This window comes from Moesziomyces antarcticus (genome assembly GCF_000747765.1).
Source record: "Moesziomyces antarcticus DNA, scaffold: scaffold_v10001, strain JCM 10317, whole genome shotgun sequence".
Lineage (NCBI taxonomy): Eukaryota > Fungi > Basidiomycota > Ustilaginomycetes > Ustilaginales > Ustilaginaceae > Moesziomyces > Moesziomyces antarcticus.
The window spans coordinates 708,326-723,169 of NW_014639009.1; the positions used below are offsets into that span (position 1 = coordinate 708,326).

Here is a 14,844-nt window from a genome sequence, read left to right on the forward strand (position 1 = left end):
GTTGGCCCGTTCGCGATTAGCACAGTCTCGCGCTTGTAGGGTGTCCACTCCAGCATGGCCCCTCTCTGCACCTCGGAAGAGGTGAATCTGCTCGTCTACCACTATCTCAAAGAGTCCGGCTTCCACCATGCTTCCTTCTCGTTGCGGCACGAGTCGCGTCTCGACGACACTCCACTCTCCAAGGAGGCCATCGTAGAACCTGGTCAGCTCGTGCGCTTCCTCCAAAAGGGTCTCCTCTATGCTTCCGTAGAGGCGCACGTCGCCGACGATGGCTCCGAGAAGCCTTGCTCGGCAGCCTTCCATCTCATTGGGCCACCACACGTGTGCGACGGCAATCCTCGTCCAACGCCTCCCCCAGCACCCGCCACACGCCTCTCGCCCGAACCGGATCCGTTCGCAGCCCTTCAGCCTCGCTCCGACCACAAGGAAGCGGCAACGCAGACGCCAGCGCCTGCGGCCACCGCCAACGGCGTGCATCTCGCCAAGGCATCCACGACGTCCTCGATACGCAGTGCGGACGACTCGGACCGCTCGTCTAGAGTCGCCTCCTCTTCCAAGAAGAAGATCGAGGATGTCGCCGAGGAAGACAATGCATCGTCCGCCTTGAAACCCAAGGATGCCAAGCGCAAGGCTTCCGCATCCGTCAGCTCCGAAGCCGACCGCGAGGACAAGCGCCTCCGGACCAGCGAGGCGAGCGCCAAGCAGGACTCGGACGCCTTGCGTGTTGATGGTGAGCACGCATCGTCACACAAGGATCGACGAAACGGCGACGCATCGTCGCGGTCCGCATCGCCTGTCGCAGAGAAGAAGGCGGCGGTGCAAGAGCAACGCAGCAAGGACAGGGAGGCCAGCAGCGGGAAGAAGAAGAAGGGCGGAAAGTCAGCAGCAGGCGAAAACGGCGAAGGAAGCAAAAAGCGCACCGACAAGGAAGGTTCGTCGCGCAGCAAGGACCCCAAAGCACCGATACCGCAGCCCAAGGGAGACAATTTTGTCGAAGATGCACAGATCACCACACTGTCAGGGCATACCGGCGAAGTCTTCATCTCTGCCTGGAACCCGACTGTACCCAACATGCTGGCGTCCGGAGGCGGTGACGCGACCGTTCGCATCTGGGAGGTGCCAGAACAGGCCGGAGAATCGCCGGAAGCACCCACCATCTGCAAACACTTGCCCGCAACCCAGAGCAAGGACATCTCGACGCTCGACTGGAACCCAGACGGCACTCTCCTCGCGTCGGGCTCGTACGACGGCATCGTGCGCCTGTGGACGCCCCAGGGCGACCTGCATCTCGTCATGTCCATGCACCAGGGACCTGTGATCAGCGTGCGCTGGAATCGCAAAGGCAACATGTTGCTCACGGGCAGCGCCGACGGTACCATCATCGTCTGGGATCTGAACAGCGGCAAGCCTCGACACACCTTCCCCTTGCACAGTGACAGCGTCCTGGACGTCGAGTGGCTGTCCACGGCAGATGGCTCGCTCAAGCCCAAGACGTCGTCGGATGTGCCGCCTCCCATGCCGCACGGACTGAGCCCGTCGGTAGCCGACACCTACTTTGCGTCCTGCTCGGCGGACAACAGCATCACGTTGTGCAAGCTCGGCGAGCCCAAGCCGGTCAAGACGTTCAAGGGCCACACCGACGAGGTCAACGCGATTCGCTTTGACCCTTCGCAGACGCTGCTTGCCTCGGTTTCGGACGACATGACCGCCAAGATCTGGGCGCTCGACATCGGCACCAATGCAGGTGGCGCCGCTTCGACCGTGAGCGCTGGTGGAGACAATTTGCGCAAGCGAGCTTCGCAGCGCCGGGGCGGCAGCGCGCACCTGGACGGCATGGATGTGGACGAAGAGCCTACACCGCGCCCCAACGAAGATGGCTCCGGTGATCGTGACCGAGAGAAGGACCGTGCAACGCCGGGGACCGCCAGCGGTAACGCTGCTTCCGGGGCCGCGCCTGCTGCATCCAACAAGGAAGCTTCGTCGCCAGCACCGGGTAGCAACGGTCACGCGGGCTCGGCCGCCAACCACACGACTTCTTCCGCCCTCATCGCCACCACCGCAAAAGGTCCCAACAAGGGTCTGCGGCTCACGCTGTCCGGCCACACTAAGGAGCTCTATGCGCTTGCCTGGTGCCCCACTGGCCCTGGCTCGGCAAACCCGGACCAGCCACGCATGCTTGCCACCAGTTCGTTTGACTGGACAGCCAGACTTTGGAACGCCGACACTGGCGAGTGCCTGCGCGTGATCGATGCGCACGAAGACAACGTATACACGCTGCGCTTCAGTCCGTGCGCACGTTACCTGGCTACAGGAGGCATCGACAAGAAGGTGGTCATCTCGCGCGTTGACAACGGCGCTCTGGTTCAGCAATATGTGGGTGGCGGCGCTATCTTTGACATTGCATGGAAGGATCTGCACGACACGGTCGAGACCAAGCAGGAGGAAGGAGAGAAGGAGGAGGGTGCGGCCGACCAGCCGCTGAGGCTGGCCAAGCGTCACCAACTTGCGATCTCCCAGGCGGACCGAAAGCTGACGGTGCTCAACCTGGCGGATCTGGATGCGGTCAAGTCGACGGCCACCTTCAAGGCGCCACCGCCGGCCGAAGCCAAGTCGGAGGCGAGCACTGCTGCCGAAAAGCCGCCCAAGAAGCAGGCCAGGGGCGGTGTCTGAGATTGTCGCACTCTCAGCCTCGATGATGGGCCGATCGAAGCACACGACACAAGCTTCACCGCATGGCCTCAACGCGCTGCGAGGTTCAAAGTCACCCGTCCCTTGTATTTATGAAGTACGAGCTGCATCTCGGCTCGTCCCCCTCCCCTTTCACCACTCTTCACTTGCGGGCCAAGCCACGCCGATCGCTGTCATTTGGCATGTACAATTATTTGAATCTCTGGAAGCACTCGGCTGTATACCATATGTCTTCGAGCAATGACTGCGGTGTGATCATTGAGCGGGTGTTACCAGCGAGGATGGTGGGAGCGGTCATCAGGAACCGTCGATAAGCGCCTGGCATCAGTTCGATGAGACGCACGGAGCTGCAGCCTGCGTCACACGTGGCGGCCGAGTTGTGAAGGCGATTCGGATCGGGGGCCATCGGCGAGGCTCTAAAGATCCGATCGATTTCGACGGGTTTTCGCCCAGGGTCAAAGCTCGGCCGAGCTTCTGCAGGCAGCACGTGATATGACTGAGCCAAAAAGTGGAGCCCAGAAGTCGAATTGAATTCGATCCACAGGCGACAGGTTAGTTCGATTCGACCTCGTGCAGAAATTTGAAATCGTAGGCGCATCTGCAGCGTCTGACGAGAGGACTGCTCTCGAGATTGAAATCGGACGCAAGCTGCTCCCTCAAGCTTGAGATTGGCCGCCAGGCAACGGCGAGAAGGCAGCGCTTAGATTGAGCAGCCAAGCCAGGCTGGGGTCGAGGGAGAGAGGCCAGGGGAAGCTCCCGCGAGAGGCAGCTTCCGAGGTCCGGTTGGCGAGAGGCAGTCCATGCGGAGCCGCACACAGCGTGCGGGTGGCCAGTTGGCGCGCGGCCCAAGGCGCGAGAGCGGTGGCAGTTGCTAGGAAGCGTCTTGGAGATGACGATTGCTGCACTCCCACCAACCACCTCTTCAAGACCCTCATCACCCTTCTTGACTTTTTGTTCCCGTTCGTGGACAAAAGACATATCGACACACATATCGCCCAACATGGCTGCCAAGGTCGGAATTCCTAGTGAGTTTCGCTGGGGCTCGACGACGAGCCTGGACGATACAGCGACGCGCAGCTTTCTTCCGGCAATCGGCATCGACACGACGACGACACGAGAGACATCGAAGAGCACACATCAGCAGCATGGCATACAGCAGCAGTGATTGGGCGGAGAACAGGGCAAGCACGGGCGACATCGCGACGTGCACAGCTCGATGGATGGGATCAGCATGGCACTCGGCATAGCAATTCCGGCAACGCATGCCTAGATCAGGAGGACCAGGCATGGAAGAGGACAGCACTTTGTACGCCAGACCTCTTTGTGGACGGTGGTGGGCTCGATGCCATCGACGAAGTCGTCTTCGTGCAGGCAATGCACTACTCTGCAACGGTGTGGATGTGCACATTCATAGTCGCTTCGATGATGATGTCCAATCCTCGACTCGACTTGCTCTCGACTATCAACGCTCGCCAACAGCATGCTCTCTCGTGACTTTGAACCGACGTCTCGCCTACTGCCGAAAGGAAGCTGCCATCGCCGTCCAACATCTCTCAACCTTACGCAAGGAACCGTAATACTGACTTTACCTTTTCCTGATGAACCCGTCATCGCATCTTACAGAGGACGTCGCTGCCGTCGCCGCCCCCCAGGTTGGTGGTGTTCGCCTCTTCGGCAAGTGGGAGTAAGTACCATCACCAGCATATCGCACAACGCAGAAAGACGCAGCAGCACACCGGATGGAAGTCAGAAGGCGGTGGAATGCCAGGGCATGTCTCGCGATTGCACCGAGACGGGTGGATCAGAGGCGATCAGGATTCGCGGATGCAGAGCGGGACAAACAATCAGCTCGCCAGACATGATGGACGCCAACGGAGGAAGTCATCCCACCCGCAGCAACTCGGAGTGTGGATCAGGATGTCGAAACGTGGAATCCAGCGCACTCTCGTCTTTCTGCTGCATCTCGGTTCGAAGCCGTCTTGGATACAAAATACTGACCCTCGCTCCCGCATTCGCTGCATTTTCCACACTACAGCCCCCAGGAGGTCGAGGTCAAGGACATCTCCCTGACCGACTACATTGCCCTCCGCAATGCCGTCTACACCCCCCACACCGCTGGCCGCTACCAGAAGAAGGCCTTCAAGAAGGCCCAGACCCCCATCGTCGAGCGCCTGGTCAACTCGCTCATGATGCACGGCCGCAACAACGGCAAGAAGCTCATGGCCGTCCGCATCGTCGCCCACGCCTTTGAGATCATCAACCTGCTCACCGACGCCAACCCCATCCAGATCCTCGTCGACGCCATCATCAACACTGGTCCCCGTGAGGACTCGACCCGTATCGGCTCGGCTGGTACCGTCCGTCGCCAGGCCGTCGACGTGTCGCCTCTCCGCCGTGTCAACACCGCCATCACCCTGCTCACCACCGGTACCCGCGAGTCGGCCTTCCGCAACGTCAAGTCGATCGCCGAGTGCCTCGCCGACGAGCTGATCAACGCCGCCAAGGGTTCGTCCAACTCGTACGCCATCAAGAAGCGTGACGAGATGGAGCGTGTTGCCCGCTCCAACCGTTAAAGCGGTTGTTGGTTCGTCGTGCGCATGCGTCGTCGGCAGTCGCCATGCTCTCGGGTCCAGGCTCGAGGGTGGCTGCCGCAGGCGAGTGGGCACAACAGCTGCGCGCGTCTCTTTGTGCGGCCGCTACCATTTCGGGTTCCCTCTTGTACTTTTTCTTCAAGCGGTGCCAAAGATTCGCGGGCTAGCTGCACGATTCTCCCCATCTGCTGGTGCAAGGTGTCGAGCGGCTTGTTGATCCGTGGAGCTCCGACATTCTTTCATCAGTATCTTCTCCCCCTTTTCCCCTTTTGCCTCTCCTGTCCTGCATCATCGGATGGGTGATCCACGATCGAAAAGGTCGATTGGTACGCCCATACCGACGACCAAGGACGAAGTATCTCGTCGAAAGACGAGGCTCGTCTCCGCATCTCATTCCTCCCCCTGCAATTCATGTTTGACGTCCACAGCACGGCTGCCGTTGGCCTGTCTTGTCTCCCTTCTCCACCCCCACCTGTTTCTCCAAAAAAGAATCACCACACCATATCGCAGCATCAGAAGGCTCGCAAAGAGTCCGCAGCAATTTCTCATAACACTATCATGCCTCCAAATTGCGCTTGTTTGTCTTGACTTTGGGATGTTGAGTAGTGAGATTAGAACGTGTGAACAGACGAGGATGTGAGGTGCGATGGGAAGAGCGAGGCGGCGGGTACGCGTCGCGCCTACAGAAGTCACCAGGAACGAGACAATCGGGCTCGCCGAGAAGGTCGCGTCGCTGCCTGGGCGAGATGTGATTTTGCGAAAGTGTGATTTTACAGGCGGAACCATGCATGCCCTCACCAAGGCTGCGAAAGGAGGAGCGGTGGACCCTGAGCTTCTTTGCATACATCCTAGCTGAGCCACGACCTCCAGCACCCGCTGCTTACTACCATCCGACGTCCATGGGACTGAACTGAGAATGCACGGTATCGCTCAATAGCGGGCTCGAGTCGGCATGACGCACGATACCTCCAACAGCGCACCCTCGAACGTACCGCGATGAGCCGGAGAGACGTCGATCTCGAGTTCGAGCAGGCGTACCAGCGCCTCTTCTCGACCTCTTCTTCGTCAGTGGCAGAGCAGCAGGGTCCGAGCACCTCATCAATCAAGCGCGATGCACGGCCACAGCCGTCTCAACAGCCATCTCGATCCCACCTATCCAAGGAGGTAAGGGGAGCTGCACGACCTTCGGGCCACGCGAGGCAGCATGTCCTGGCGCTCGCGTCTCAACGCAAAGCGTCCGCCGGCCGAACGCTTCTCCCAGCCAAGGACCAAGCGCATGTGCATTCTCATCCAGCGAAGCGCGAGCACGCGGCATCTTCCGCCTCTCGGTCGGAACATGCTGCACAACCCTCTGCGTCAGCCGCAGCGAAAGGCAAGGGCCGCGCACGACCATACACCACCGAACAACACCGCCACGCCGTCCCTCACGTCCCTGCATCGATACCGACCACCGCATCCACACCCTATGGCGCATATGCGCCGCCAGCAAGCATGGCGTACTATCCCTATACCCAGAGCCATGCACCGTTCCATGTGTCGACTCCCGTCGTCGCACCCGGCGTCACGGCGCTGCCCAACCCGACGGTGGCATGGACGCAGCCCATGATGCCCCCCGGCCCAGTCTCCGCCATCGCCTATCCCGGCTTCAGCGCCTCAGTCACCTTCTCACAGCCGCAGTTCTTTGCGTCTCATCCACAGCCGATCCCGGCTGGCATGATGCCGCCGTCGTCGGAGAGCTGGTCAGCTGCGGTCGCACCGGGTCCAACCCAACCACCACGAGCAAGCGCTTCCAAGCCCCCTGGTCCCGTCGCGGCGCCTCGACCTCCCCTGCTCCAGTCACACGCAAGTGAGCAGCTGCGCAGCACCCCGCGTCTACCCGCCAAGACTGCCGCTGTCAAGAACAAGACGCTGAAGACCGAGCTGGATGACAGCGGCATGCCGATTCCCAAACGGCGCGGCCGGCCACCTGGCCGCACAAAGGCTAGTCTTCAGCCGGGCACGGTGCTTACCCCAGCTGAACCAGAGTCTCGCTCACATAGCCCGGCGCCGCCGAAGGCTACCGCCGTGCCGGCCAAGTTCGACGGCTGCCTGCCGCTGCGCGAGCACGCGGGTGTGCCGCAGAACCGCGAGACGCACACGCTCTTTATCCACGCGTCGCGGCGGCTGGTGTGGCTGGCGCAGCTGGCGGTGGCGCACTCGGCTGGCGACAGCAAGCCCGCGGCCGCACTCGACACACGCGCCTGGGCACGATGGAGCAACTCGATCGCTGCGCGGCTGCACACGCTTGGTGGCGAGCCGGGCGGGCACGGTGTGGCGGCGGACGCGGACGATGCGCTCAGCTGTACATCGCAGGCGGATCAGGCCGGGCTGTTTCCGCGCCACCGCCGACGCGAATACGTTGGGCTGCGGAAGCAGGCGCACGCAGCGACGCGCACCGCCGTGCTGCGCATCTGCATCCGCCGCCTGCGTCGATACCTCGCCTCGACGGCCACCAAGGCGCGCACGGCGCCACACGCGCACCGCACCACGTACCTTAACCGCAAGCTGCGTGCGGCCAAGCTCGAGCGCCATCTGCACCGTGCGCTGCGACCGGCTTCGCTCGACGCACGCAGGCTGTGGAGCCACTGGGCACGCACCCGCAGCACAGCCGGCTCGAGCACGGCGCGCGTCAAGCTCGAACACGACGATGCCACGGAGATGGTTGCGGAGGTAAAGATGGAGTCGAACGATGGGGTTGCTATGCTGCCGCTGGACGAGGTGCGCGCTGCGCCGGTGCGCACGCATGCGCCGCTATTTCTGCGTCGCAACTTCACACTCTACCGTCTGCTGGGCATCCGCACCTTGCCGCTCGCATCAACTCACGAATGACAGCGTCCTGACGCATCTGATGGGAAAGTGTGCATTGGGCTGTGCAGTGTGGATGTCAAATGTTAGCCTTGAGGGTTCCGTCGTTCTTGAGTTGGCGGAGGAGGCCCATGACTGTAGCAGGGTCGTCGAGGTTTTTGCCCTCAGCGTACTTTGTGAGCTTGGTTTTGACGGCGGGGTCGCGGCATCGCATGAAGGGGTTATGTCTGCGCTCGTCGGCAATCGAATACACGCCGGTTGTGACAGCATTCGAATCAGCTTTGAGTTGGTCGACGACTTTTTTCAGGTCGTCCTTATCCAGAACAGCAGCAGAGAATGCTACGTTGGCCTTTGTGTATTCGTGGCCACAGTAGACGATGGTGTTGTCGGGGAGGGCGGAGAGTTTATCCATCGCAGCAAGCATTTCGTGGGGTTGACCTTCGAAGAACCTTCCGCTACCAGAGATGAATAGCGTATCGCCCGTCATCACCCCATTCTCACCGCCGTCGCTGAGATGGTAGCAGATGTGGTCCTGAGTATGACACGGCGTTGCAAGGCACGTGATCTCAACACCCTGCAGAAGGTCGTTGAGCTTCTGAGAGTCTTTGACCTGATTCGTGAGCGCGGGGATCTGGTTAGAGCCGCCAAAGATCGGACGGTTCGGGAAGGTCGATGCGAACTTCTCATTGCCGCCAGAGTGGTCGTGGTGGTGGTGCGTCGTGAGAAGGCCTACGATGTTGTCATCCGAAATGCCAAGGGACGAGGCTGCTTTGTGGACGGTGGGAACATCGTACGGGTCGACAAAGACCGCTTTGCCGTCCACGGAGGACTGCACAATGTACGCGTAGTTGTCGTCACGAACAGGAACCGGATGGACCTTCATCTTGATGATGGCGGACGTGGCAAATCCAGCTCGTAGCGGAGAGCAAGATACGGTAGAGGTGGTGGAGAAGCGCGTGGTGAGCAAGCGGCCAACACGAATCATGAGCCGCGTGGTTGTGGTGATGAGAAGACGAGGAGCTTCGAGCCGGAAAGCACTTAGCAGGCACTTCAGCGTGTCTGCTAGTGCTCGCTCGGGCCACACGCTACGAAGTGAGCCGCTTGGCCCTTTCCCCGCGGCCGAGTTTTACACACGACATCAGCCTCCACTTCGCTGGGGCTTGAGCTCAGAGAGCACTCGACTTCGGCCAGAGTCTAACAAAATGCTCCGAAATTTCCTGTGCATTGCCATCTGACTCCATCATCTGCTTCTCGCTCCCGACGATGTTGAGACATTCATACTTTCTGAGAGAATGCCGTGGGTGCATGCATCAAGCACATCACATGACGGTGCACCCACGTGGGTCATCCGTGTCGTCATCGTCGTCCTGAATTGGATGAGCCGCACCTTCGTCATCGCTTCCTCGCTCGGGCGTCGCCAGCATGCGAGTCCACCTCGGCCCGGCGCCGCTCAGAGTTCCGATCAGCAGCGATGGATGTCGCGTAGTGGTTGTCTCGTCAGTGCCGATCAGTCCAGGCACGGGCAGCCCCAGAGCCATCGCCACGACGCTGCCCATCTTGGTGCGCCCGCCATGGCGCCGGTGAGCCGCCGCGCGCTGATCCGCCCTTCGCCGTTGCTTCATCCTTGCGTCTACGAGCTGCCATCCCCAGAAGCTCTTGACGACTGGTTTGGCCACGTTGCATTCGTCGTATCCGCGGTCACGCTCGCGACCGTCCAGCGAAGCGCGTGATGAGCGATCAGCGATGCTTTCTCGGTGATGAGACGAGGTAGCGGCCGCTGCGGCGGAAGCCTCAGAAGAGCTCGTGTGTGCTGCTGCACAGTCCCCGGTAGGTTCCGCGTCGTCGTAGCAAAAGTGCCTGAAGGGATAGCCGCGAGAGCCTCGGCGCGGTCGGACGCCTCCATCAGCTCCATCTGCGCTGTTCAGGTGCGAATATGTATCGCGAGAGAAAGACCTGCAATCGACCAGGCAAAGGTAAGCATTCTGCACCTTGCGGTAGCGCGCAAGCTGTACAAACTGCATCGCCACTTCGTTGTCGGCATGCGTGTCGTCGACTTCGAGATGCACCAGGAATGGACATCGGCTGACGAGGAGCAGCAGCGCCTCGGGCGTGAGCCGGTTGGCCGATGACAGGATGAGATGCGTCAGACGCATTCCCGTTGCCGGGATCAGTGCCGCCACAGCCTCTTCGCTATAGCCAGGGGGCGAATCATCTTGCGTTTCCGCGGACGACAAGTTGGCTTGCCTGCGACGGCTTGCAGATCGGCGCGCCAGGTGCAGCAGTGAGCCGCGTGGCCTTACGCCGTTCATCAAGGTGTCTCGATCGGGTACAGCCAAACCGAAAGCCTCGGCGTGAGATTCCGGAGGCGTCAGAGCGGACAGCACCGCATCCGTAATCTGAGTGGCCCTCTCCAAGTCAAGCTTCTGTAGCTGCGGCACCGTGGCCAGGAGCTTGACTAGGCCGGCATCCTTGAGAGCCGGTCCGATATTGGAAAGCTCTAGCACCTCCAGCCTGGGGACCGCGTGCGAGAGCGAGACGCAAGCTCGGTCAGTCAAGGCGCGGCAGGACGACAAATTGAGCCGTCTCAGGTACGGGAAGGTCCTACGAGCAACCTCGTCGTCTCCTTGGCTCCCAGCCTGGCGTGGCGTGAGAGTGGCAAAGTTGCCCTTCTCGCTCACCAGGTCACCCTCGGAGCTGACAAGGGCGGCAACGGCAGCGTCATTGACATCGCTGCAATAGCTGACATCCAGCACTTCAAGGTTGGGCCAGTGCCGGCCGAGCTGAGCCAAGGTCGCGCTGTCAAAGCCGGCCACGCCAGCGGCATGCAGCTCGCGGAACTTAGACCCGACATTGCGCTCCTTGAGCAGAGCAGAGTTATTCAGCTCGCTTTCCTGGATGGCAGAGAAGGCTCGGATGCCCTCCCCGTCCACATTTGCACAACGGCTGACGTCGAGCACTTCCAGCTTGGGTGCGCACGCCGCCAACGTGCACAATGTCGTGTTGTCGACGCAAGGCAGATTCGCCAGCCTGCAAATCTTCAGCCGCGGCGAACGTGAAAGGACGATGTTGAGCGCACTGGTTGAGATTTGTCGACACCCTTCCAGGTCCAGCTCCTCGAGCTGGCAAGTTTTGGCTGACATCTCGGAAGATGAAACGCCGAGCTCGAGCTCGCTGCCGGTCGAGGATCGAGCACGTTGTGCCTTGGATAGCGCCAGAAGCACGCTCGAGCGGAGTCCTGCCAGCCCGTGCAAGTCGAGACGCCGGACGAAGGGCCCTACAGCGTTGGCGATGCTGATCATAGCTTCCTCCGCCATGTCTGGATAGTTCGAAAAGGCCAGACTCTGCCAGAGCTGGCCGTCCAGAACATAACTTTGCCACGACCGAGACACGCGGCTGAGGCGGGCGAGCTCCCGGACAGCGGCCTCTGCACCAACCCAACGTGTCTCACTCGTCTGCTTGCCTCGCCAAAGCCCGCTCTGCATCGCATTCTTGTGCTCCTCGACGTGGAGATCCACAAGGCTTTTGAAGATGGTAAGGACGACCTCGCGGGGGAGCTTTTGCAGTGCGTCTGGTCTGCTCTGATGTGGCAAGATGAGGACCGGGCTTCCAGACTCGGCCGCGTCGATGCTGGCCTGGGCGCTGCTACGGGTCGTCGCCATCAAGGTTGGGCGCACCAGCGAGCTTGAATGGACTCGAGCAGAAATGAGAGTCTCGGAAGAGACTGGCGAGACCACTTCTCGCAAGAGCGTCGTCGATGGCACATCCTCTCGAGTTCGCTCTCGCTCTCCATGCAGATCTGATGCGGCCGTTGGAAGGTCTCGCTCGCGATTGACAGAAAAGAGGTCGCCCAGGCTGCGCAGGCTGACTTTGCGACTTCGAGCCTTGCGTGAGGAGCCGGGCCGAGTGGGCGTTGTGGCCCCGCTGCGAGTAGCAGAGTATCCGCATGTAAAGAGTCCACCGTTGGGAGCCGAGCTTACTGTGGCTCGACTCGACGGCCGCGCTTCGCCGCTGTTTCTGCGGGATGGCACCGCAGAGGACACTGCAGTCCGCAGAAGGGGCGATGCGGTAGGCTGCCTTCGAGTAGGCACGGTGCCTGCGCTCGTAGCGGGTCTGGCAGGGTTCGCGTCGGGGGTTTCAGATCGACTTGGGCTGGTGTGGGCAGTCGCAGGGCGTGACGATGCGAGTCTGGGTCGACGCGGAGCTGGACCCATTCTGGCCCCGTCCATGTAAGACGTTGCTGCATAGCTACGCACTTCGATGGGCGTGCGAGAGCTTGCATGTCCAATGCGAGCAAGGTTCGGTGCACTGTCGCTTCTCGCGAAAGGCGCCCTGTTGTCGAAGCGGGCGGCTGATGAGAATGGAGGATAATGCTGCGATGAGGAGTGGGCATCCGGTGTCTGAGTGCCTTGAAGTCGGCTTTGGAGAGCCGGAGGTAAGTTGAGCTTCTTGGCAATGCGGCTGGAGAGGAACCGATTTGCAGCGGCTGTTCGAAATGCCGACGTCTTGGAGCGGTTGCTGCTGCTCGAGGGCTGAGAGAGGGGTGGAGTGTACTCCGGAGCTTCCTCGTAGTCTGGCAGAGTCTCGTCTGGGTAGAGCGGAAGCATGGGGGCACCCGGAGCTCCGAGTGCGGGCTCCTGCGGCCCTTGGCGTTCCTCTTCGGAAGCAGCCGCATGCTCCAGCGCATCTGCGGAGGCCGGCTGTAGTGCGCTTCGTTGAGCAGGTCGGGTCTCCACAGTGTCTTCGAGCGAGTCGCGCTGCTGCGACGCAATGTGCGGGGAGGCCGCCTCGAGCGTTGAGACTGGCTTGGGGCTCGCACCGGGAGAGCCAAACTGGAAGCTGGTGGCAGCTGTAGCGTCCGAGGCGATGGAACTGGGGCCGAAGAAGTCAAACATGTTGGCAGAGCCGAGCGATGACATGGCTCTAGTATGAGTCGGGCGACGACTTGGACTGCCAGCCGTATCCTTAAAGACCGATGGACTTTCGCCCCGCATATGGTTGGCACCATGACGCGATCCAGAGGCGGCTGGCCTGTTCGGGATGTCCATAGCCTCAGGAATGCGTGAGCTGCTTGGGACGTCAAGGTCTGCAGCGGTTTGAGGAGGAGCTGCGTCCACCGGCAGCTCGGGGTCACGTGCCTTTTGCTTGCCCTTGTCCATCTTTTCAGTGGAGGTTTTGTGCTGCGTGCCGTTGATTGCTGTCGGGCTGCTGAGGAGGCGTGTGGGAAGAACGGGCTCACTTGATGCGAAGAGCGTGTGAGGGCAGATGCTTGCTTCGGAAATGCCGACGACGTCGAGAGCTGCTTCGCGCAGACCTACGTAGGATAGGATGTCGGAAGGGGCTGGGGTGATGGTGGGATGGCAAGGAACAGCACACGGAGGGCCGGCCCAACAAGGTTAAGCTTGAGTGAGAGACAGGCAAGATGCTGGCCGCAGGCGAGCCGAATCAACCGTGGGTGGGAACAGAGAGCAGGGGCGTGGGCATGGGCAGAGGCAGAGGCAGAGCAGGAGGCAAGGACACAGGAGGAGGAAGGCGGCCCAGGGTCCAGACGAAGGGCATCCTAGCTCGTCTGAGCAGGCAGAGGAGCGGCTATTCTTCTCGAGGGAGTATGAAAGCCTCAGGCAAGACAGCCGGGCATGGATAGAGGGAGCGGGAGAGGCCCTCGACTCTGGCCACGGGAGGTGCCAATCGTGATGCTCGCCTATCGGCTCCCGCCGTGCGGCTAGTTGCGCTCGAGCTGTCAGTCATGCGGTCAGCCGACTCACACAGCCGCTGCCTACTCCTCCACTTTGCGCTCGAGCACGCACACTCCCACGACACACTGGAGTGCATTCAAGCGTCGATTGCAAAGCACAACGTGGTGCCCCGCTTTGGTGATGTAGATGCATGCCATGAGAAGGGCGACGGCTTGGCCGACGGTGAAGTGGGGGGAGATGGGAACGCCAAGTCTATCTCGAATGAGGCCAGGCAGGCCTGGCACCACGGACGGCGTGGGCTCGGGCGGGCGAGGCGTTTTTTTGGTGAGAGTTTGGAAATGCCAAGCCTACCCGCCTTGCGGTGGAGCTGCTCCCGACCGGCCTTTTGGTCGAAGTCCGCCCCTCGCCCCCACGTCGGAGTTGGGCGTAGGTCGTCCGTCTTTCTTCGCAAGCTTTCTTCTTGGTCTCTCGCGCTTTCTCCATCTAATTCAGTGGGAGCCGCAAGCATGCCAGTCAACACAGGCGACCAAAAGAGTACGAGGGAACAAACGCTCACGAAAGGCCTGTGATGCCATTTTCATTTCGGCGGTCGAGCCGCCTTGTTTTTCTTATCGTGGGCCGTTGTCAGGTGCCCCTCAACGCTGGCGAGCTGTCGTTCGTTGGTGGGCTGTGAATGCGAAGTCTCTGAATCCTCGCCCCACCTCAAGCAGCCTCCCACCTACAAGAAGCCGAGGCAATGCGGCTAGAGGTGTTGGGTGAGTGACAGGGACAGGGTCACGGTTGACCGAACCGGCTCCCACACTGGCGCTGTCACTGCTCGGCTGGCGTGTATGCATGCACCTGGCGGCAGCTCCGATTACTGAACCCTGAAGTCAACTTACGGTCGGGCCACCCACGCATGTCCCCTGTCAGAGTCGGTTGCCGCCCACCTGCTCTGAGCAGCAGTTCGATTTTTCGAGACCCTTTTTTTGTCTTTTTCAGAGGATCGTGTGCGAGAGAGCCGACTGCCGGCTCGCGCGCGATCTTCT

At 60.9% G+C, this 14,844-nt stretch overlaps 4 protein-coding genes across 4 annotated transcripts; 3 read left to right on the forward strand and 1 right to left on the reverse strand.

Annotated features, from left to right (window-relative positions):
- Positions 1 to 54: 54 nt before the first annotated feature.
- Positions 55 to 2,670, forward strand: PAN0_001c0261 (F-box-like/WD repeat-containing protein TBL1XR1-like; the record flags this gene model as incomplete). The annotated part of the gene is made up of 1 exon (XM_014803879.1): positions 55 to 2,670. One exon carries the CDS (start codon positions 55 to 57, stop codon positions 2,668 to 2,670), a length of 2,616 nt encoding a protein of 871 aa, XP_014659365.1.
- Positions 2,671 to 3,688: 1,018 nt separating this feature from the next.
- PAN0_001c0262 (40S ribosomal protein S5) lies at positions 3,689 to 5,261 on the forward strand (the record flags this gene model as incomplete). Its single annotated transcript, XM_014803880.1, has 5 exons — positions 3,689 to 3,713; positions 3,959 to 4,080; positions 4,312 to 4,372; positions 4,494 to 4,593; positions 4,724 to 5,261. The coding sequence occupies 5 exons, from the start codon at positions 3,689 to 3,691 to the stop codon at positions 5,259 to 5,261; spliced, it is 846 nt and encodes a 281-aa protein (XP_014659366.1).
- Positions 5,262 to 6,275: 1,014 nt separating this feature from the next.
- On the forward strand, positions 6,276 to 8,147 carry PAN0_001c0263 (uncharacterized protein; the record flags this gene model as incomplete). The annotated part of the gene is made up of 1 exon (XM_014803881.1): positions 6,276 to 8,147. The coding sequence occupies one exon, from the start codon at positions 6,276 to 6,278 to the stop codon at positions 8,145 to 8,147; it is 1,872 nt and encodes a 623-aa protein (XP_014659367.1).
- Positions 8,148 to 8,202: 55 nt separating this feature from the next.
- PAN0_001d0264 (RNI-like protein) lies at positions 8,203 to 13,604 on the reverse strand (the record flags this gene model as incomplete). Its single annotated transcript, XM_014803882.1, has 3 exons — positions 8,203 to 9,143; positions 9,463 to 13,461; positions 13,571 to 13,604. 3 exons carry the CDS (start codon positions 13,602 to 13,604, stop codon positions 8,203 to 8,205), a joined length of 4,974 nt encoding a protein of 1,657 aa, XP_014659368.1.
- Positions 13,605 to 14,844: the final 1,240 nt, after the last annotated feature.